The 24447-nt window shown below is 39.6% G+C and overlaps 1 protein-coding gene across 4 annotated transcripts in view; it reads right to left on the bottom strand.

Moving 5' to 3' along the window:
• Positions 1-24447, bottom strand: part of DAW1 (dynein assembly factor with WD repeats 1) — a 39210-nt gene that overhangs the window by 3719 nt on the left and 11044 nt on the right. For 3 of the 4 annotated variants that reach the window (XM_072961799.1, XM_006207915.4, XM_072961800.1), the window contains exons 3-11: positions 22643-22787; positions 21120-21178; positions 18707-18829; positions 16818-16917; positions 12940-13047; positions 11115-11221; positions 10111-10213; positions 9198-9312; positions 894-970 (exon numbers count right to left, since the gene is read on the bottom strand). In XM_072961799.1, the coding sequence (XP_072817900.1) occupies positions 894-970; positions 9198-9312; positions 10111-10213; positions 11115-11221; positions 12940-13047; positions 16818-16917; positions 18707-18829; positions 21120-21178; positions 22643-22787 (937 nt within the window). The remainder of the gene's footprint in view (positions 1-893; positions 971-9197; positions 9313-10110; positions 10214-11114; positions 11222-12939; positions 13048-16817; positions 16918-18706; positions 18830-21119; positions 21179-22642; positions 22788-24447) is intronic. The other variant, XM_072961801.1, reaches the window with a different exon arrangement.

Genomic DNA, 24447 nt, shown 5'->3' with positions numbered 1-24447 from the left:
ACTCTTAGAATCATGGCCCCGGTTCTCTCCTCCGCCTGTCTCCCACGTCCAAACACCCCATCCCTCTTCCCGCCAGTCCCCCTGGCCTCCCAGCCTGTGAAGATGATGTGCTCTGCCCCAGAGACCAACCCTGATGGGCATGAGGGCAACGGCTGCTAACAGCAGGTGTGAGGCAGGAGGTGGGGAGAGGGCACAACAGGGGATGGTCCCAGGGTCCAGGGGGAGCTTGCAGAGACCTGAAACCATCAAGCTTATGTTTTCCAAGGAAGGAGCAAATCTGATCTCAGGTACAAGACCAAGGAATTGGGCTGAGCTGGGAAGTGAGAGTCACCGGTCCAGCCTTCTCTACAGTGTTCTGAGGACACACGAAACCTTCAGTCACTTACTGGACAGCTCTGCTCTGTGGATAAGCTTTTGGGAGGAGCTTATATAAAATCCTAAACTACAGCTTCCAGCTCAGAATAGGTCATTTTTAACTTTGGGAAGGGTTAAGTCTGTCCAGGAAACGCTTCCTCATTTGCATCTAATCTAAAGGACTCTTGATATCTGCCGCACTGCATACTGTTTGCATAGCATAAACTTGCGTCTTCACCTGAACCAGGGCAAGCATCAGCTTCTTAATGACTTGCATAAGCATCTTTAGCTAACTGAACCTTTTGCTTATGGCTGAGGAGAATGGTGTTTTATACTTTATAAAAGGTTTCAGAAATCATTTCTTATGCGGAGTTTGAGGACACATTTCAAAAACAAAGTCCTTAGGTAACTGATTTTAGAAAGAATGAGATAACTGAACAAACCTTGGTATCCTCGGTGCCAGCAGACCTATTTATACTAAGCACGCTGCCTATTTTTCGAAAACAAAACAAATGGCTCCAAATGAAAAAACAACTCACCTTTGAAATTTCGCCTTCATGGCCTTCCAATTTGGTAATGCATTTTCTTGTGGCTACACTGAAAACTCTTGCTGTTCCTTTTTGAGAGGAGTAGAGATATATATAAATTCATCTGAAATACAGAACTTTGAGCCACATGCCTTGAATTACCTAAATATCTATCCCTCTGACACACAAACGCAGGGCTAAGTTTGTCTTCTTGCCTGCGGCGAGAGCCAGTCCCTGAATACCAGAAATGCAAGCTGGCTTCACTGCAGAAGAGGGTGAAGAGGAGCATCTTGTTAGCCTCGAGGTTATTAGAAGAGATACTGGGTTCCAAGGTAGGCAGAGGCGGGGAGGACAGGAATCCAGAAAGAAGAAAATTTTGAAGACAAAAAAAGGAAATTAAAACAAGTTTTGAGAGGCCAATGATGAGATAAGCAAGACTAACATCATACACTAAATATGAGTCTAGGGTCACAGAAGATCTGAGAGGCCTTCCTCGGAAGGAACGGCAGGCACCACTCAATGAACAAAGAGCAAGCACTTTTCAACAGAAAGGGTTAATATAACGGTTTGCTCCCTGTTAGATCTCCAGTGCCCAGAAGTGCCAAGCTCATAGTATAGACTTAATAAACAGATGTAAGATGGATGGATGGAAGAATGGATGGATGGGCAGACGGACGGATGGATGGATGGATGGATGGGTGAACAGGTGGATGAAGTAGTATATACATTTTCTTAGAATTAAGGAATAGATGAGTTAAATAAGCATAGAAGGAGAAAAACAGAAGTAGTGAAATCGTTGTCAGGAAAAAAAATTAAAATATATCTGGCCAGGTGAAGGATGACTTCTCATCACAAATTACAGCATCACATCAAGGTAAAATTAGTAAGGACAGGGAGTTTTGGTTACTTAATTTTCATTTGGAGAAAAGCAATATATCTTAATAAAATTTTTTACTTACCTTTCTGACCATGTCAGCTTCATGGGGAAGTAGACAAAAATTGCTTTCTAGAATTAGCATGACTAAAAATATAAGACTTTCTACTTAGTTGGATTCCAAAAGTTTTAAAGGAAAGTGACCCACTCGTTTTAAGAGTTTGTCAATAAGACAAAAATGTCTAGCATAGATTAATACTTTAAATTTTACAAAAGCCCAGAAAACACAAAAATAAGATAGCCTGAAGTTGTGACTTTTATAAGATAGAAATAGGAATAAGACACCAAAAAAAAAAAATTCAGCCTTGGGAGTAATTCCAACGAGGATAAAAACGAGACACATATTTTAAAGAAACAGATGTGTAGCTGCACAGGCTACTAATTCCAGTAAATGAGATCAAATTTTAAGAAGAGAATGAGGAGCAAAGACCAGAGATGAAGAAAAAAAGGTTGCTCCAAACATCAGGACTTCTTAAGAGGCACAGAATGAGGAGAGGGTTACAAAACAAACCAAAAGAAAGAAAGATTTTGGTGGGGAAGTAATGTGTTACCGAATGAGGGAAGAACAGAATCACGACTCGGGGAAATAACAAACAACAGAGAAGACAAAACTAGAACTGGACTTATGCTTTATTCTCATCCATCCCTCAGCATTCTGAGCCTCGAGCCTGCTTGCTCCTCCCAGCAAAGCAGTGGCCAACTCCTAATATTCCATATACTTAGTCCATATAATCCAGCATTCTATAGCATCTAGTACTCTGTATAAAACACACGTGTGTGATTGTTCATTGTCTCCCCCTCCACCATGAGAGAAGAGAGTCCTGTCTCTTTTGTTCATTGATGTATCCTATGTTCCTAAAACAATTTCTGGTACAAAGCAGGCACTCCATATATATTTAGTGAATAGGTTTTTTTGTGTAAATAATAACGGTTTTAAAATGAAAAGGGCAGATTAACTACGGTTGAGGGATGATTTTGAAAAGCCAAGATCTGTGAGAAGATGAAAAAGCAAGTGGCTACTTTAAAAAATAAAATTCTCCAGATTCAGGGCGTTTATGTTGCAGGATATAAAAAGAACATGTATGTGTGATCAAAGGATTAACTCTGAAAAGTCCTAGTGAGTAAGAGAACAAGCATGAGAATATAATTTTTAAAGGGGAGACAATTAAATAAAGACCATGTAATTAAAATGAATCACTGGCAAAATTCAAAAACTGGTTGTAACATGAAGGGTGTGTAACTACTTAGAAGTACGTTGGTCACAAGGAGCAAAAACCGGCAAAGAACAAGTGAACAAGTCATGCCTGGAAACAGCATCCCATTTTTGCCAGAATTTCTTAAACAGCTGTTAAGGAATTTACCAAAGCACAATGTAGAGTCACATATGGTCATCAAGAGAGTTAAACATATGTGCAGCATCATATGTGATTGCCAGAGGGATGACTTAGACTCTGAGTAAGAGCGGAGGCTTACTCATGGTGCCAGGGCCATGACTCAGTCATAGAGTAGAATGATATGCATTCGTGGTGGGGGCCACAGATATAGTGTCGTGTGTGGTCATCACAGAGATGATGTGGACAGAGGGTGGCATCATGCATGGTCATGAGGGAGAAGACACAGACACAGTATAGGGTCAAATGTGGTCATCAGGAAGGTGATGCAGACAGAGTGTGGCCTCATATGTGTTCATCAGGGAGATGATCTAGACACAGTATAGTGTCATACATTATTGATAAGAAGATGACATAGACATAGTTTAGAATCAAGGAGATGACACAGGCCTAGTTCAGCATCATACATGGCCATCAATAAGATGATCCAGATGTAATATAGAATCATACAAGGGAGTCAGAATGTTGATGTAGACACAGTGTGCACTGTGTGCGGATTTCAAAGAGATAATGCAGCCACTATGATGTGTGGTTCTCAAGGAGATGAAAAGACATAGTGTAGCATCACATATGCCATCAAGGAGACAATGGAGACAGTGTATAGTCATCTGTGGACTAGAGGGAGACAGCCCATACACAGTGCAGTAACATATGTGGTCATCAACAGATATATTGCAGCACCACGCATGGCCATCATGGATATGAAACAGACTATATAATCATACTCAGTTGTCTAGGAGATGATGCAAAATAGGATAGCACTCCACGTGGTTGTCAAGGAAATGATATAGACACAGTATAGATCATTACACTTAGTTTTCAAGGAGATAACATGCACATTCATAATGTGGGATTATCAAAGAGAAAAAAAACCTTAATTTAAATATCATACATAGATATCAGAGAGATAATGCAGTCATAACATAGCATCCCATGTGCTTGCCAAGCAGATTGTGCATATACAGCATTGCACCGTATATGGTTGTCAAGGTGACAACAGACATCTTGTGGCATCATATAGTGTCATCAGTGAGGTAACTCACAGAACAGCAGCATACATAGTTATAGAAAATGATGTACACATAGTATAACTTCATTTGTTATTATCAAGAAAATGATGGAAAGTATACAACCAGACATTGTTGTCAAGGAGATGATTAGACATACTGTGGCATCAGATTCGGTTTTTATAGTGATGACACAGATACAGCACAGCATCACACATGGTCACCAGTGGGATAAGGAAAACATACTGTTGTGTCATACATGGTCATCGAGGTGATGACAAAGCTATTTAAATGTCACATGTATTCATCAGAAATGTGACTGACATTGTGGAACATCAAGAATAGTTGGACACTAATGCAGAAGTAGTATATCATAATATGTAATTTTTCAAGAAGATGACACAGACATAGTACAGTGTCATAAACTGTCCTCAGTGAAGTGAACTCTAGCATAATATCATAAAGCATGTTCAAGGACACGATGCAGATGGTATTATGCAGATGCATAATGTAATGTGGTTATCAGAGGAGGAAGTAGTCACAATGTAGCATTTATGTGCTTATCAAGTATATGGCACATTGTGAAGCACAATGTGTCAACCCGATGGTTGACAGAAGTGATTATACCACGTCGTGATTAATGGGTGTAAGAAGCTGAGACATAGTATAGCTTCATACACAGTTATCAAGAAGCTCACTCAAACCAAGAGTAGGTGTTTACTCTGGAAATGACATATCCTATAGCATCATTTAACATTCTCAAGGAGATGGTGTCAACATATGATATGGAATCTTATGTAGATTTCAAAGCAGTAAGAGATATAGTATAGATTCTTGCACTGCATCATTAAATAATGGGGAAAAAGTGCAGCAGCATGAGAGGGTTCAGGGAGATGCCACAGTGTATCATCGTTCAAAGCCTTCAAGGATATGACACAGACATAGTGTAGCACTACACATGATCATTAGGAAGAAAACATAGTCACTCTGTAGAATCATACGTGGTTGTTATGTGATGACACAGACATAGCATATCTTCATACATGGATTCCTTGGAGGTGAGGCATTGTGTATGATCATGCAGAGTAAAGAGGAAGATGAGGTTCACATCTATGGCATCATGTACATTTTGAAGAGAGGACACAACACAGTGAAGAATCAAACATGTCTTGAAAGGACACAGACACAGTGTAGCAGCATACAGGTCATCATAATGATGACTCAGACACTGACGTGTCACTCATGGTTGTCAGAGATGGTATAGATTTAGTGTAGCATTACACATAGGACACAGGTAAATATAGCATCTTCTCATAAAAGGGCTTTAAGATAGTGTAATAAATGAGGTCATCAGAGACATGATGCATATTTTCATGCACGGTTATTAAAGATATTAATTATACAGACAAGAGATAGCATTACACATGGTTGTAAAGGGATGACACATATATAGCGTAACATTGAGTTTATTCGAGAACAAGATTAGGCAGGTGTAGAGTCCTATCATACGTGGTGAGCAAGAGGATGACACATACATAACGAAGCACCACTCCCAGTCAAAGAGATGCTACATACGTGGTGTGATATTACCAATGGTCAGGAGGTGGTGTAGATATGGTGTAGCAGAATACACTGTTACCAAAGGTACAACAAAATGTACTTGAGCATTGAGTGGTCATCAAGCAGATTAGACAGATATGGTTTAGCATCAAACGTTGTTTTCAAAGAGATGATAAAACATATTGCAGCATCATAGGTCGCTCCCTAGGTGATGAGTCCTAGGGAGCATGATGGTAATCAGGAGGACATGAAGTATTATCATGCACAGTCATCAGGAAAACAAGGCAGACATAATTCCATGCCACACGTGATCATCAGGAAGATAATACAGATGTGGTATAGCAACATAGGTGATCTCTACAGAGATGAGGTACACATAGTACATCGTATGTGGTTATAAAGGACGTGACACGGTATCGTAGAAGAGATGGTTATCAAACAGTCAATACAGACATAGTGCAGCATCATAAGTGGTAATAAGAGATGATGCTGCACTCATCATACTAGAGCATCACACATGGATATCAAGAAAATTACATAAACAGATACAATGTAGCATAAGATATGTTCTTCTTGGAGATAATCCATATACTACCATAAACAGTTATGGGGGGAGGGTATAGCTCACTGGTAGAGGGCATGCCTAGCATGCACGAGCTACTGGGTTCAAACTCCAGTAACTTCATTAAGAAAACACACCAACAAACAAATCTAATTACCTCCCCCCAACAAAGAAAATAAATTTTTAAAAAACAATTATGAAGGAGAAGATACATAAACAATTCAGAATTATGTGGTTATCAAGGAGATAAAGCAGACATAGTAATGCATCATACGAGACGTTCATTGGAATTGAGCAAACTTATAATAACATCACAGTAAATTATTGGTGGTTATTAAGGAGACGAAGTACACATAGTATAGCATCATGAACTTATCGAGGAAGGAGGAAGCTATATTGTAGCATCATGCACAGGAATAGGGAGGTGACACAGTGAGTAGAGTTGCACATAGTCATCAGGGTGATGACTCAGCACATAACATCATACACTGTGGTTAAGGAGATTAGTAAATGAACAGCATTATACATAGTTATCAAGGAGATCAGGCACTGTAGATACTCAGAGGTTACTGTCCAGCAAGTAACCTTGAAATAGCACAACATTACACATGGTTATAAGAAAAAGATACAATCATAGTCCTGCATCCCACACAGTGTTCGAAGAGATGATGCTGACATCTGACACCATAAACATGGTGACCGGGAAACTGACCCATAATATAGCATACTTTATGGTTACCAAGAAGAAGGAAATGTAGTGTAGCATTATACATCAACCCCCCCATCTGTGGTTTCACTTTCTGCAGTAACTGAGTTACCAGTTGAGTTAACTGGACCACCACAGTTGTGGTCCAAACATAGCAAATGGAAATTTTCAGAAATAAACAATTCATAAGTTTTAAATTGCATGCTGTTCTGAGTGGCATGATGAAATCTTGCACTGCCCCACTCTGTCTTGCCAGAGAGGATGACGTAAGTGTGAGGTAGCATTATCTGTGGTCTTCAGGAAGATAACACATAGTGCAGCATGATACTTTATTACCAAGATAATGACTCATGGAAAAGCATCACACATGGTTGTGTGTTTTCACAAGATGGCATAGACTTAGCATAATATCACAAATGCTTGCCAAGGGGATGATACAGATGGAGTGCAGCATCATATGTGGTTGTCAAGGAGAAAAGGCAGACATTGTATAGTATCACACATGGTTATCAAGGATATGATACAGACATATTGTAGTGTATTACAGGGTTGTCAGGAAATGATGCAAATATTGTGTAGTGTCTTACATGCTTGTCAGGAATAGTTACCATGAGCATGACCCATTGTTCAGTATCATAAATTGACATCCCAGACATGATGTATACATAATATTCCAATACAGATGGTTGTCAATGAGATGATATAAACATCATATAGCATTACATGTGACTTTTAATGAGATGATGCAGTCCCGGGGCAGCATCATCCATATTTGTCAGCAAGATGAGTCCTAGTATTGCATCATACATGGTTATCCAGGAGATGATGCTGACATAGTTATACATCACAGGCAGCAGTCAAGGAAATAATGCAGGTGGAGTGTAACATCACACATGGTTTTTAAGGAGATGATGTGAATATAGTGTATTATCATGCATGGTCATCAGGAAGATGGCATTGTGGCCACCTGTTAATCGGGAAGACAATGCATGCAAAATGCAGTATCTGACTTGACCAGGAAGTGGAATAGACATAGTACAGTGTGATGTATTGTCATCAAAGAAATAACACAGCTATTGTAATGTCTTCATAAGTAGTTATCAAGGATATAATGCAAATATGACAGCATCAAACATGGTTTTAAAGGAGTGGATGAAAATACAGCACAGCATAATACATCCCTTTCAAGGAGATGATGCAGATATAATGTAGTATTTGTCCTGGAGGGATGAGACAGACATGATGTAACAGCATATGTGGTCAACAGGGAAACGATACAGATGTGTTGTAGCATCATTTGTGGACCTCATGGAATTGAGGTACACACAGTGTGGCACCAGCCCGTGGTTATCAATGAGACGACACACAGTGCAGAATCGTGACAACCAAGAAGGTGATACATAGCATAGAATCATGTATGTTCATGGTGAAGATTTGCTAGACATGGTAAAGCCGCACATGTGATTATAAAGGAGAAAATGCAGATTTATTATAGCACCATCAATGGCGGTCAAGCTGATGAGAACAACCTAGGGCAGCATAATGCATGATCATCAGGGAGGCGACCCAAGACACACCGTTATATACAGTCATAAAGGAGATGATAAGAGCTGGTTTAGCACCATGTGCGGCTGTCAAGGAGGCGATGCAGACATTCAATAGCATCTCATGTGAGTATCAAGAATATGACCCAGACAATAGACTGACAGACATAGAAAACAAACTATGGTTACAAAAGGGGAGAGGGGTGAGGGGAGGGATAAATTAGGAGTTTGGGATTAACATATACACACTACTATATGCAAAACAGATAAATAACAAAAACCTACTGTATTGCACAGGGAACTATATTAAATATCTTGTAATAACCCATAATGGAAAAGACTCTGAAAAAGAACACACATATGTGTATATGTATAATTGAATCACTTTGCTGTACACCTGAAACTAACACAACATTGTAAATCAACTACACTTCAATAAGAATATGATACAGGCATAGTGTCCTGACATAGACTGACAGCACAAAGATGAGGCACATGCAGTTTCTAACATAGCTGGTCAGCAGGGAGATGCCCTGTAGTGTAGAACTTCACCTATTTATCAAGCAAAACATCGATCTCTCCATAAATTAAATGTACAAACAGATTACTTGCCATCGGCTGAAGCAGTTGCAATAAGCTTTCCAGTGTAGTCAAAACAGCTGTCTAGTATTTCATCATCATGGCCTGTTAATGTTGCCACACACTTTCCATTTGTAGCATCCCACAGCTACAGTTTAAAAAAAAAAAAGAAGAAGACAAAGACTATGACTTCCTATCTAAAGTGCAAAGATGATCAGAAGTAGTCTTTATGACATGTTTATGGCTGGTAAAATACACGTGGCCAAAATCACATTTGTAATTTTCACTTGTTGGTTCATTTTACCTTGATTCAGAACCAGAGACCAGAGCCAACCATCTAACAAGGCACACTCTGGACATGGAGAAGACCAAAGATAGACATTTAGAATGAGTGGGGCAAATCTGCCACTATATTAGGAAAAAAATCTCAAAATGCATGCTTCACTGATTGGATTGGAAATGTCTTCTTTTCACATGAAGATCATCAAATGATCAAGAGCTTGATCTGAAACTACACTGTTAGAAAATGAAAAGTACATTAAGCTTATAATACATTTGCTATATAATCTATAGATCAAATAATAATTCTAAAGCACAAGCTGTTAGCAGCAGGAGCTTAAAGACAGGGAAACACTGTGGTGAGACTCGTTGAGGTTCATGGTAATCAAAGTTTAATAAATGAACAGAGGGACATTAAACAAAAATAATGTGCCTTTTTAAAAAAGAAGGTATCTTAATACATTTGAATCAATTAAAACTGTTTTACATCATAATTCCTTCAAATTTGGAGGATCAGAAACTTGAAATTTAAAAATTACCAATTATTGTTGATAAATTACCTTCATTTTAAAGCAACTTTAAAATGTGTTCTTGTCGCAGTGAATACCTGACACGGGGTGAAGTACAGCCACATGACTTATCAAGCAAAGAGATTTCTTGAGCTCACCATGCAGGTTTTGTCCATAGAGCCAGTTAAGATCAGAGAGCAATCCCAGTTGAATAAGGCGCTGCTGATCTCAGCACAATGCCCGATTAAGATGTACACCTTCCTATAAAAATGGAAATGGTTCAGAGTGGTGAAAAACGTCTCACTTCAGGATACATGCCCAAAGAATGATGTCAAACCCATTGGTGTGAGAGTCTGAATTTTAGTTTTTATGAAATAATATCTGTGATGAACAAACAAAGATGGCTTTACTATAGCTCAAAAAGAGGCACCTAGGCTCCTAACTTCATTTCAACAGAAATACACTTAAATTTTAAATAAACCGAGATAACAATATTACTTAATACAACACTTGAGAAAGGCATGGATAAAAAATAATAAGTGTAATCTGAAATTCTGGAAGTATTTTCACGCCAGATGAGCAGACCCCTTCACAGCTCAGAAGCTATCCATCAGTCATCTGAGGACCCTTCCTCTCTCCCATTTCTTCTATCTCGATCAGCACCCCTGATAATTAGCCCCTCTATCAAGTTGCAGACAAGTCCAAGAGTGGAGTTTTACAACACAAGTAAGCTAATTTAGTTAACTGCTTAGCAACTAGAACCAAAAATAATAGGAAGGAAATTGAAGTTCTTGGACTAAATTAAATTTGGATCATTAACCGTGATTTTTTTTTATTCATGATACCCATGCCTACCGTAATGACAAGCCATTGAAATTTGATTATATAGTACACGGGATAAATAATAGCTATATAACCAGGCCATTGCTGGCCTCCCCTTTTTATGTTGTTGTTTGGCATTGATTGCTCAGAATTTCAAGGAAGCACATATTTTTGGTGGATCAGAAATATCATTAAAGAATGAATTAATTTGCTTTCAACGTGTCTTATTCCTATGGAATCTAAAGCAAAGTTCATAGATTTAACATTAAACTAATAAATAACAAAGATTATCTTCCTAACCTTCTGATTCAGGTTGAAAAACTCTTAAAAACTAGAATACCTTCCACTATCAGCCTCCCACACTATCACTGTGTGATCAAAAGACCCCGTGATGATCCTATTTCCCAAGGTGTTAAAGGACAAGGAGATGATTTCAGCTGAATGTCCCTAGAAAAAGAGCAGATGTCATCATGTGTACCTGCAGATAAAACAACTTCTACAAATGCATAACATGATAGTCTAACAGGAAATGCTTTAAAAAAAAAAAGACAAAGCTATTCTGTAGGGAGAAAAGAGACTAGCAGTTGGCTGGGGGTGGGAATAGGGAGGGACTGCAAATAATGAGCAACACAGTTTCTTCTAGGGGAGGGGTAACAGAAATGTTCTAAAACTTGATTTGGGTGATGGTCGCACAATTCTGTAAATTTACTAGAAATTGACTTAGACACTTGGAACAAGTCTAACTCTATAAAGCTGTTTTTAAAGAAAGGAAAAGGATGTGTCAGGAAATCAAAAGGCTTCCTACATACTGTCTTGGAAACGCTCAGAAGGGCTGTATGCTTTATGGGCTAATGATTGGTGATGGGCAAAGACAAAACGCTACTGAAATAAAGTTACTAACTTTTTTAAAAAAGAGAATTCTTATGATAATTTAATAAACATCTGGCCTTTGGCCTGACTTTCACTGGGATACAGTCTGGGGCTGATGAACCAAACCGCATGGGGCCACGGGTGGAGCGAGCCCATCGCAGGAGATCCTGCTTGGATACGGCCCTTGTTTTCCCACCTCTTCTAGTAAATTCACGGAACTACTTTTCTTCACAGCACAGAAGTTCATTTACAAATTAAATTTCTGGTGGACGCCAAATGACAAAAGTTAAATGGATCTGAACATTAAAGTTCTGAGCACCCAAATGTATTCCCTGGTGTCAGGCAGGTGTGCAGAGCAGGACGCGTGATTTCCTAGGCTCTTAGACATCTGTCCAAAAGAAGGGCGGTGAAGAAGCAACAACCCACACTAATTGACGAGAACTAAGATCAGAGAAAGCACACTTACATTAACAAAGCCAGGCACTCCAGTTCAAGGGAGAAAAACTCTTGGTGTTAGCTTAAAACACTGCTTTCCCTCTCTTCTTCTAGTTTATTTTTTAACTTTCTCATGAAAAGCTCTCCTAGAAAATGGGTCCTGTTTTTAAAATCAATTTATAATTCTAAAGGCTAAGATAACATGATTTCCCATCCTACTGTTCCCAATGATTGAAGCAGAGAATCGCCCTTTTCTGTTTGGTAGTTAGGGCTGGGGTGGGAAGAAGTGCAGGGCAGCAGTCATACGAAGGTGCTGGATGTGCGTTGCTGGTGGCAGATGGGGACCCCCGCCAAGATACACCACCAGCATCCACTCTGCGGGCAGTGCCCTTTGGTCTTGTCACCTCCTGCCACTTGCCCCTTGTATTTCAGACTTCGTAATACAGGAGGCTTCTAAGACTGGAGGTTAGAGAGGAAGAGAGTTAACAGTATCCCTTTAGGAAATCTTAGAGCCAGTTTCTTCAGTCTTGCCGCTTCCAAAAATACCAATTTCTACCTACTTTGCTTTCAGTCAGGTAGGTGATGATAGGTTTTAAGCAATAGTTGGTATGGCTTATAGACTGAAGCTAGTCGAAATAAGAAGCCCACCTGGTCTCCCCAGGACGCCTGTTGAAATCTTTTGGGATAGCCAGTAAACCAGCTGGAACCCTCTCCCTACATTCTGAAAACCATCTCAAGCTCAAAAACATCTTCTAACTTAGAGCTCACTTTGCAATAAAAATACAAATAAAAACAAACACAAGTAATAGGCTTATCCTAAGGAACAGCTAATGAAGATGTTATTAACATTATTAACATACTGTCAAAGTGAACAGTTCCTCTCCATTCTGAATGTCCCACAGTTTGGCTGTTCTGTCCATACTTCCAGTAGCCACCAATGTACTTTGAGGATTAAATGATAAACACACCTGAATTACATGAAATGGGAGAGACGTTAGAAAGTAAGAGTTTTAACTTAGTAATTTTAATACAGACAAGCTTGAAGATGCAACTACCTTCACAGATTCAACCTTATTCTTTGTACAAATATGCAGCAAATGACAAATACAAGTAGCTGTCTGTCTGCATCCTATCTGAAGCATCCTTTTCTTGAGAAGAGGCTGCTGTTCTCCCACGTCACCCAGCTCGGGCTTCGAGGAGCACTGGCCGCCCTCAGTCGCTGCCAGACCACAGAAGAACGAGAGCAAAAGCAAAGCCCATCTCCTTGGGGATTCCTGCTGTCTGGCTCCCACTTTCCCTGTTGCTGTCTTCACAGTCCTGTCAATCACACCCCTTCACTTGCCGAGGGCTTTGGCTGTTGGCTCACAGTCCCCTTTCTGGGTCCCAGGTGGCCTTTGTGTGGGCCATCCCTCCAGCTCCCCCAGACCCACCATCCTGGATTCCTTTCCATAATCACTCCCATGGCCACACCCTGACCTTGCTGTCACCTTCTCTAGAAGATTCACCACCAATACACCAATCTCTTGCTACAATTTCCCAATACTTTCGCTTCCTCCCCTCCTTACCAAGCCGCCACCGCAGGACAGCTTCCATCTCATGTCGACCCCTCTCTTTTCTCCTGGTCCATCAACCCCCATTCACCGGACGCCTGGGAGCATCACTCCTGCCAGCATCCCCAGTAATCTCAGTCTCTGTCTTTCAACTGTACCCTTCTTAAAGCTCCCAACAACCTGCATCAGTCTAGGATCTTATCCAAGGCAGCTTAAGAAGACAGCACAGCAGATTACTAGTGTTACTCATTCATGCCTTCTGTCCTTAATTGTGGCCTCCATACCATTCTCTACCTCATTTAACACACCTCTGACTCAACACCTTCTCCTACTCCCCATTCCTGCCCCCACTCCCATCCTCACACCTCCTCAGTCAATAACCTGACCTCCTAACACTTCCCTGGAAACACTGACCTGTCAGGTGGGAGCTTCCTCCCCTGCCCCTCACTTCCTTTCCTTCAGTCTCACATTCAGAGGCATCCCTTTGCCATTTTAGACACTGATTTTTCTGCACTCTGAGTGGACATGTGCCCACCGATGTTTCCTTCCCTCTGGACTAGATCCTTCCCAATGGCCTGAAAATATGCTTCAGCTTCTCCCACAGAAAAGTCAAATTCTCCCTTGACTCTATGTGCCCCTTTTTTAACTAACTTTCTTTCCCTTCACAACCAAATTCCTTGGGAAAATAGTTTATCATCACATGCTGTTTGCCCATCTTCCACTCTGACTCGACTGGAGCCACTCTGGATAAATGTCCAGTCGAGAAGCTTGGTCGGTCACCTCAACCTCCATGAGATTCTCGATATTTTCTTCCTTCTGGACTCCTTTGACTGTACTCTGCTTTTCCTCTCTTCTTATTTATTTTTTGTACTTTTAGAAGTTTCTCTCCTCTCATCCTCCGTCTCCTCCCCATATTCTACCTTTTCCTTTGGGAAATTTCAATTGTTCAGTGGTTTCTATTGCCACCCAGATGCCGTGACCCACACATCCATGTCTTCTCCCCACACCTCACTGCTCAGTTCAGCCCCAAAGAGCCAACTGCCAAATGGATGCCTCTGCCTGGACATCACACAGGGAGATTTTATCACTCTGTCTCAGACACATGAGTCACGTGAAGAAACCTGCTTCTCTTTTCTGTACAGACTTGGTGAAGGGCACTGTCGGTTGCCCGAGTCTGGAATCAGGGAATCATCCTAAATACCTTCTATTTCTGACCTGCCTCACATCTACTCCTCCAAACCCACTAAACTCTCTCACATTCTCCTCACCAGCCTCACGACGGGCTTTCGCCATCTTTGCTTGGACGGCTACAGGATTTCCAGGGGCCCATGCTTCTGATATTACCCACCCACCCATTTCTCCTTCACACTGCCAAAAGAATGGTCTTCCCAAAGAGCAAGACTGGCCACGCCACCTTCCAGCTGAAAAGTTTCAACAGTATGTCAGTATCTCCAGGATAGAGTCCAAATTCCTTAGCGCAGCATTCAAGACCAGCCATAAATCTACAATATGGCTTCTCCTGCCTCCCCCACTTCAGTCACACAAAGGCTGCGATCTAGCTTTGAAGGGTGACAGGTGTGCCAAGGCACTGACACGTTTAGCCCAGTCAGCTGGGCAGCACCGGGGATCCCTGCTGCCTGTCAGCTCTGACTGTGGGCAGGCAGCTCTCCCCAGTGTTTGCATGTCTGTATTAGCACCTTCTGTGCGCATCAACACAGGGAGGGTTGGGAAGCACTGCTCTGGGCACCCAGAGCCACTTGGCTTCTGAAGCATCTACCATGGTTACACACCTTTTCCGGGCATCTGCTGGTGCAGCTCCCTATGCCTGGAATGCACGAGCCACCTCTGTGCAGAGTCTTTCCTGAACACTCCTCCTGGCCAAGAAGGCTTGGTTGCGCCCTCTGCGCCCTCACTGAACTCCCCACCAACTTCCGACCCACCTACAACATATCTTTGCGCTAACTCACGGACACCTCTACTCCCACAAAACCGCACAACTCCTGGAGGCCGAGAACTACTTCTGACTCGATTTGGCACTGCACGCACGTAGGTCAGGGCTTCACACAGTCAACACCCAGAAAGTAATCACTGGAGTGATGCTGTGTTCTACGAAAAATACGGGCGCCTCTTCCTAGGAACTATAAATAAAGAAAACCTTTTCAAACTTCCAAGGCAGCACGGAAACGTGGCCACGCTATGAGTATAAGGATTATGTCTTTCTTACGACCTTGTGCAAGTCACTATGCTCTCTATGCCTCAGCATCCCCAGCTGTAAAATGGGGAAATATCCACCCCTTTGGGCTGTTATGAGAAACAACTAAATAACTCTATGTAGAGGGCTTAGGGCAGTGCCCCGTGCATGTTGAGCTCCACTAAAGGGTGAGTTACGATTTCTCACTGCAGTATCCCCAGTGTCTAGCAAAGTACCTTGAACATACCATGAATATGAAATGAATCTGAAGGATAAAAATACATTTTTATAATAAACAGACTGTTTATTTTTAAAAGCTATCGCTTGTTCCATAGGGTGCCAATTATCTCCCTAATTGTTAGAAGATGGAACAGATAATCGGCCGAGGGCTTCCCAATAGTGAGAGCTATTCCTTATGCAAATTTGAGTTTTAATCACATCCAGAAAACAATCAGCTTAATATTTTATATGATATAAAAGAGTTATTTTAAAAGCTATCTTAAGAACATCATCAACCCTCATCAAGTCAGTTCTCTAAAGACAAGTCCATGAGAAAGAAGAGGTCTGGCTGGATACTCACTGACTTATCGCATTATTTGTCTGCTTAGTGCAGATATGGGTCTTTGACAGTATCTGCAAGATATCAAAACTAGAGTAGTTTGTAAATTATAACAATACATAAGATATAGACGCTAAAATACTAGATAGATTTTAAAATTAATTATAAAGGTATAGCCTCTACTTTGACAATGGAATCTTAAAAAGAAATAGCAACGATGTGCCAATGTAGCCTCATCCCCTGGTGCGGATGCTGACAATGGGGCATCAGGAGAGGGGTGGGGAATATACAGGAAATCTTTGTATGTTTTGCTCAGTTTTGCTATGAACCTAAAACTGCTCTTAAAAAAGTAAGGTGTATGGAAAAAATAAAAGAAAAAGTAAAACAAAACAAAAACCAAAGGAATGGCAACATAAAAATTTAATAAAATATACTCACTATTTCTGCTGTATGACCCCTAAAGGTGTGATAGCATTTTCCCGTCTCTACACTCCATAGTTTACAAGTCTTATCGAAGGACCCAGTGGCAATTTTGTCACTAAGATTTAAAAATACATGCACAGGATTTGAAAATACATTCAATCACAGTATTTGATGCACAGAATAAAGATAAGAGATATTAATACATGGATCTCTATCTACTCAGAAATTTACTTTTTAAATAATAAGCAATCCTATATTTGTTTCACTGGATAACAAAATAAAGTTCTAATTTTTGAACAGTATCAGTTTATATGTTTAATTTTTAACATTTTTCATTAAATGTACAAATTATGTTTAAGATTAAAATAATTTTAATTAGCACAATGAATATGGTAAAAGATTTAGTTTAGAACATCACTAACAAATGGAAATTAACCATGTGTAATATACTAGAGTTGCAGGAACATGGAAAAATTCTGTTAGTAGATCTACTGAAGAGGATCATATCCAATTTAAAAGAAGGAAAATGGAAAGCTATGAATCCAGTTAAACATATGGTTAGATAAGGTTTTGAGAAGTTAGACAGTGCATATCTCCTTGAGAAAATAATACCTATATTATTTCCATTGTAAGGTCTTTGAAGAAGAAAGAGGGCTTAGAGAGGAAGTGTGAGAAAAACTCAGTCCCTTTCAAACAGGAGGCTTCCAGTGTTTACCGTGGAGCAGGGCCACTGTCAACACCCAACAAGTAAGAGATTAGCCTGTTCCACCTTTGATCACAGAACTAAAATCTTTTCCTTTACCCCGACCGCTGTCTGTCTTCTGTAGCAAGCCATCAGAATTTCATGCAGTCGGGTCATATTTACACTGCAAGCTCACTGCCTGAAAGTGTGAGGGGTCTTACAGCCCAAAATGCAAATCTCAAAGCAAAGCATAAGTGCTCAGCACAGCTGCAGAATTTATAATGACCCAGACCGCACCTAACACCTTGTGTCACTCCTCCGTTCTCAGTCCCCCCGCGTAGTTTTCTGTGGTCTCTAACACTAGAGGAAAGAAGGGCCCTTTCTGCAATGCTTTCTCTAATTTTTATAATGGTCGCATCTACAACTCCACTTAGTAACAATTTTTTTTTCAAATATGTACCTTAATTATGCTCTCGCAGAAGACAGCAGCTTTATTTTCACACTCATGTTTCATTAGTTTAAGCAATAGTTAATTAAGTTAGATAATTAGACATTGAAAGCACGACCAACATAAGCAGGTTTGTGGACAAATAGAACTAACTTTCACAAGTTTAGAACCTCACCAGTGGGAAGAGTGGTAAAGTATACTGGTGGGTAGTCTAGTTGCTGCAAGCATTCAGGCAGCCGTGGGTACCAGTGGTGTGTCATTCAGAAAGACAGAGAAACTTGGTTAACCTACTGAATGGGTTAACCAGAAGTTAGTTTAAAAATACTTCTGTATTTTGTGCTATTATTTAGTGTGTTCCTACACACATTTTTTTCTGCCTGGTAAGACTATAAATTGACAGAAGTAAACCATGTTATGCATGCAGGTCACATCCTCCAGCACCATCAGTCCAGCACTATTAACAGGGCAGGAGCTGCCTGTCAGAGAACTCCCAGGGGTAGAGAGTCAGCCTGCCTGAGCCTGGACTCCTGCTCAATTCTCTACTGCTGTGCGATCCTGGGAAAGGTACCTGAACTTTACATACTTTCTATGAGGACAGTAATATCTATCCCAAAGCTCCGTTAAGCCCTGAAGATGGTTTTCAAAGCACGTCAGGCATTCAGGAAATTTTAATTCTCTGTTTCCTCCTTTCTTCCTCCAATAGATGGAGGGAGAGAAGAACAAATGGATTAATGGATTAATAAGGAGTAAGTGAGTGAGTGAATGTTTTTTTACCCGTAAGGATTGTTGAATGCTATGGCATAAACCACATTCCTGTGACCCTCCAGGGTGTGAAGCTCCTCTCCAGATGCCGTGTCCCAGAGTTTGCATGTCCGATCATAGCTCCCTGTGATAAAGCTAACACAAGTAGCATAAACACATCACAAGGTGGGAATAGCAACAGTGTGTCAAAAGAGACCTCACTTTTTGCCTGCAACATTATAATTCCATTTATTCCACTTTCTACAATGGAAATTGTGTGTATGCAGAACAGTTAAATTGGGAACAATATCTAAATCCTTTGACTTAGAAATTTTCCAACTTTACCCCAAACCCAAACTAAATAAAGAGTCATTCTACCAATAATCATTCCTAAAATATAAGTAAGTGTATCTAAGTGATGTTAGTAATCAGAAACCTTTTCTGAAACTCTAATACATCTCAACAAGCAGCATCATTCTTCCAGCTGATCAAACCATGAAATCTTAGCATCGTCTTTGATTCCGCTCTCTCCCTCACATCCCACACAAAATCTATTAGCAAATTCTGTTACTTCAGCCTCACAATACATCCCTAGTATGGCCACTTCTCACCAGCTCCATTGCTTCCATCTCTTGCCTAAACAAATGAAAACACTTTTTAATAGGTCTCGGCTCACACATAGTCTTTATAAATCTATTTTCCTCACTGAAACTGGAGTTACCATTTTTAACCTCCCTTAAATGGGCTCCTAGCAATCTAAAGGAAAATTCAAAGTCTGCTCAGGGCCCACAAGGCTGGAAGCCTTGGCTATCTCTGGGACCCCAACGTCCCCCCAAAACACACCCTGATCAGCCACATTCACCTCCCCACTAGTCTCTGAAAAACTGGATTGTTTCTTTCACACCTGTTAGTCCTTCTACCCATCTGGTTTACCACCCTCTATGGTTACCCAGGTCCTGGAATACGACTGGGATACTGAAAAGTGTTCAATAAATAGGTGTTTAATATTTAACAATCCTTTAATGCGACTTCTACTACAGGAGTTCCTAGTATATTGACCTCTAATAGTTTAAAGTAAAACAGCAGTATCTTAGTTATTCCTTAAATACTCCATGAGGAAAGATATTTCCCAAACACAGGGGAAAAATGCACATTTTTGAAAAGCCAGTCTTAATGTGAAGTGGTAAAAATAAAAGGTGGTAAATTCTGGTCTCTAAATCCAACTAAACAGGAAGGTTGACAAGGCAGCGTATCTTTGGTTCTCTACTAAGCATTTCCTCCTAGCTTCTTGGGGAATATAAATTGGTACAATCATTATGGAACACGGCATGGTGGTTATCAAAAAATTAAAAACGGAATTACCACATGACCCAGCAAGACCATTTCTGGGTATATATCCAAAGGAAATGAAATCAGGACCTCACAGAGACACCTGCATTCCCCTGTTCATTGCAGCATTATTCACTATACTCAAGGTATGGAAACCACCAGAGTATCTGTCAAAGGATGGACAGATGAAGAATATATGATATATACATGTATATAATGAAATATTATTTGGCCATGAGGAAGAAGGACATCCTCCCATTTGCTACTACATGGATAAGCCTGAAGGACACTATGCTCAGTGAAACAAGCCAGACACAGAAGGACAAATACCATATGATCTCACTTAAACATGGAATCTAAACAAATAAATAAATAAAGTTAAACTCACAGAAGCAGCAGTAGTTACCAGGGGCTGGAGGGGTGGGAAATGGGGAGATGTTGGTCAACGGGTACAAAGTTGCAGTTATGTAAAAATAAGTCTAGAGATCGAATGTACCGGCACGATGACTATGGTTAATAATACTGTACTGAATACTGGAAATCCGCTGAGAGAATAGACTTCAGATGCTCTCATCACACGCATAGAAATTGGTCATGTAAGGAGATGATGTGCTAATTAGCTCGATGTAGTAATCATTTTACTGTGTATGTGTATATCAGATCATCATGTCGTATACCTTGCATGTACACAATTTAAAAAAGAAGTATCCTATGATTATTAAAAATTAGAAACCAAGAAGAGAAATAGACATACACATAGAAATAAATAAGCAGAGCACAGGGGATTTTAGGGCAGCAAAACTGCTCTGAGTGGCACCATAATGGTGGATAGATGTCGTTAAACATTTGCCAACCCAGAGAATGTACAAAACCCGTGAGAATCCTAATGTAAACTATGAACTTTCCATGATAGTGATGTGTCAGTATAGGTTCGACAACTGTAGCAAATGCAGGTCTCTGTGGACATGTTGATAGTGGGGGAAGCTATGTGTGGGGCACAAGGCAGAGGGCACGCAGGAAATCTCTTTACCTTCTGCTCAATTTTACTGCGAACCTTAAACAGCTCTAAAAAATAAAGCCTAATAAATTCTTTTAATAAATAAACACAGAACCTTACCATGAGCCTGATTTATTAAGTGCAACATTTGTCAATGGCAGTATATGGGCTCTGAGAACCTTCAATGAGAGAAAACATTTATTTTAAACTCACAGTTGTTTGATCCATTCATTTTAACTTCAAACCAATGAAAACATTCAAGTTTATCTTAATCATATGTAATAAATGGACAATATACAGCATCTGAACAAATGAGAAAAAATATATTTTAGTTTCTATTATTAAGACCAACAACACGTTTGGTAGTTACAAATAATTACAGAAACATAGTTGGATCTGTGTTTTCCACCAATTTGCCTTTAGATAAATTATGGCTATAAGATACCAAATAGCACTAACTTACATTGTCTTTTACATATTGCTCATGGTTTTGTATATTTGCATAAACAGTGCTTATAGGAAATAAACTCAATACATCTCAAGTACAGATTTACAATGCGTTATTCCTTTTTGAATCCTAAAGCTCCCTTGGAGTCAAGATATGTCTTGTTACTTATCTTTCCATACCCATGTCTAGCACATAGGGGATGCTTAATATTTATTGAATAAATATACTTAAATCGGATAGTCTGTTTACAGACAGAGTAATTGGCTAGACTGGGAAAGCCCCAGTTTTTCTATTGCCTGAGTATAACTATTAATAGTGTCCCCTTCCACTATCAAAAATGTTCCTTTTGGAGGATAAAGTACAATATCATGCTAGTTATAGAGCTCACATTTGAAGTTAAATAGTGCCACCAGCTGGAAAAAGAAATAGTACAATAACCATCATCCCCTTTGAGTAAATTGAATGAATACAGAAAATTGCTTTGATATTTTATATCAGACAGAATATGCTAAGTACATAAATAATAAGTACATTTAAGTCATAAAAAAGAAAATCCATGATGCAATTCTAGAATAAATCATTAAATGTTAAATAACAAAGAAAAAAGGGGTTCTTGAAGTAATAAACACTTCTTATATTTTTTAAAATAATAAAATAAAATATATATTACATATAAATAATGTAATATGATAATAATATAAAATACATTAAGTTTTAAAAATACTTGTTATATTTTAATTTAGTCACCAAAATTACAGAGAAAATAAGTTTTACATTGAATTTAAATTATTACTTAATCTATATCAATAAATAATTTACTTAAATATATTGTAGTTCACATGGAAGCAGAAAATTTGAAATATTGGTATATCACAAAATAAGTCTTAATATTACTCTAACTGGAAAAAAATTTTACTTATTCAATAACTTAGAACTACTTTTATGGTTATCCTTTAGATTTATCATATAAAAAAGAGTTAAAATTAATAGTACAAATCTTTATTGAGCCTCTCAACAAATAAATTTTGAATTTCATTCATTCATTCAATAAGCATTTATTAAGACTTAGTCTCAGCAAAAATGTGTGACGCACTGAGGTAAAGAGAAGACATGAACAGTATTTTACCTCAGATCAGTAAAGCAGTAAGTTAGTCACTGAAGTTCCTCTAGTTAGTATTTTTAAAGCATGCTTTACCTTAAATAGGTAGAATTTGTGGTTGCTGTGCTGTTTGAGTTTACTCTGTAATCTCTGTATTAAAAGTTTGACTTGGTCTGATCGTGAAGCTGTGATTAGAGGTTCTGCTTTCTGTATCTCTTCTACTAAGGCGTTGACATCTGTACTGAAATGCACCAAAAGGAAAAGGTTTTTTTTTTTCTCTGCCAAAAATTGCCGACACATTCATTACATGAAAGATTGCATTCCTTTACAAAACGCAATGTTTATAAAATGTCAACACCACCATCATCGTTACCAAGAGATTTCTGGGGAGAAAAATCACAGAAATCAAAAAGCACTGTGGCCCCGAAAAGCTGCCTGGTTTCCCTTGAAAGCCTTGCCATTCACTGAGACCTCTCCCAGGGGAGGTGTGCAAAGATTCTAATTTGCTTACCCGGGAAGGCCAAGTGCACACTGCTTCTGAACACGAGCTTTTTTTATCTGTATTTTCCTGTTTCTTTTTTCTTTAAATGAACATATATTAAGTGTGCCTGGTCCTACTGTATTTTTCACCTGATAGATGCTCTCTTATTTAATCCCGTAACAACCCTGTAATTTAATGCTTTTATCGTAACTATTTTGGGGATGAAGAAACTGAGTCAGAAAGGTTAGGTTTTCAGTGCTTTTAAAGAAAGAAACAGTACCTAACCAAAAATAAATATTCAAAGTATTATTATTATTATTATTATTATTATCATTATTATTATCATTATCATTATTATTATTATGATTAATTTCTTCTGGGCTGTAACATTATTTCCCTGAAAGAGAACTGGTTTGAAAAGCACAGATGCAAGTTTTCCCCAGTATTCAGATAATCTACGGCAATTCTGGTAAATTGTGCTAGACTGATATATTAACTCAAGATAAATAATGTCTGTATAGAGCAAATAATCCAAAATAGGTCATTTTGCAAAACACGTCACAAATTGAGAAAGAACTCGTGGCCCAGCTGGCTGACAGCCTCCAGATGCAGCTCCTTTGGGACCCAGCTCAGCACCTGCGCCCAGGGCTTGCTCTTGTCCAGGACCCTCAGCCCGGAGCTGAGCAAGGGGACCTCAGAGCCTGGCCCTTTCTGCCCCACAAGGGACCCGGCAAACCAGCCAGCTTCGTTGCGGAGCATGGCTTTGGGCGGGCAGGGACTCTGCTGTCAAATCTACGTGGTCTTCACGGTTGACGGCTGCTCCTGCCTAACCCTGCCTCGTCCTTGGATCTGTCATGGGTGTCACTTCCCTATCACCATGGACCCACCTACTTCTGTCTCAGCATCTGTTTCCCAGAAACTCAAAGTCTGATAAGCGTCCTCCTCCTCTTCACGAACACACGTTCTCTGAGCTCCCGTTTTGTGCAAGGCGCTGAGCTAGGAGACCACTCATGCAACTAGCATTTATTACCTGCCCTAGGTTAGGCCCTGGCCCCAGCTCTCAAGAAACACGGTCTATCGGAGTAACAGTGAATATTGGGAATGGAAACAAATCAGACATAGTTCATAATGATGACTCTGATAAACACTGAGAGTCAATTGTCAGAAAGGTTTTAGCTTCATAAGAATTAGAAAGATAATAATGCCCCTTGGAAAGGTTTCCAACAAATGTTATGAATCAAAATAGATTTACTGGTTGTACCACAGCACAGGGAACTTTACTCAATATCTTGTAGTAACCTATAACTAAAAAGAATATGAAAATAAATACATGTATGTATATGCATAACTGAATCACTATGCTGTACACCAGAAATTGACACAACACTGTAAACTGACTATATTTCAATTTAAAAAAAAT

This window comes from Vicugna pacos, chromosome 5, assembly GCF_048564905.1.
Source record: "Vicugna pacos chromosome 5, VicPac4, whole genome shotgun sequence".
Classification (NCBI taxonomy): Eukaryota; Metazoa; Chordata; class Mammalia; order Artiodactyla; family Camelidae; genus Vicugna; species Vicugna pacos.
The sequence above is the reverse complement of the archived record's forward strand: the minus strand, read 5'-3'. Positions and strand labels throughout refer to the sequence as shown.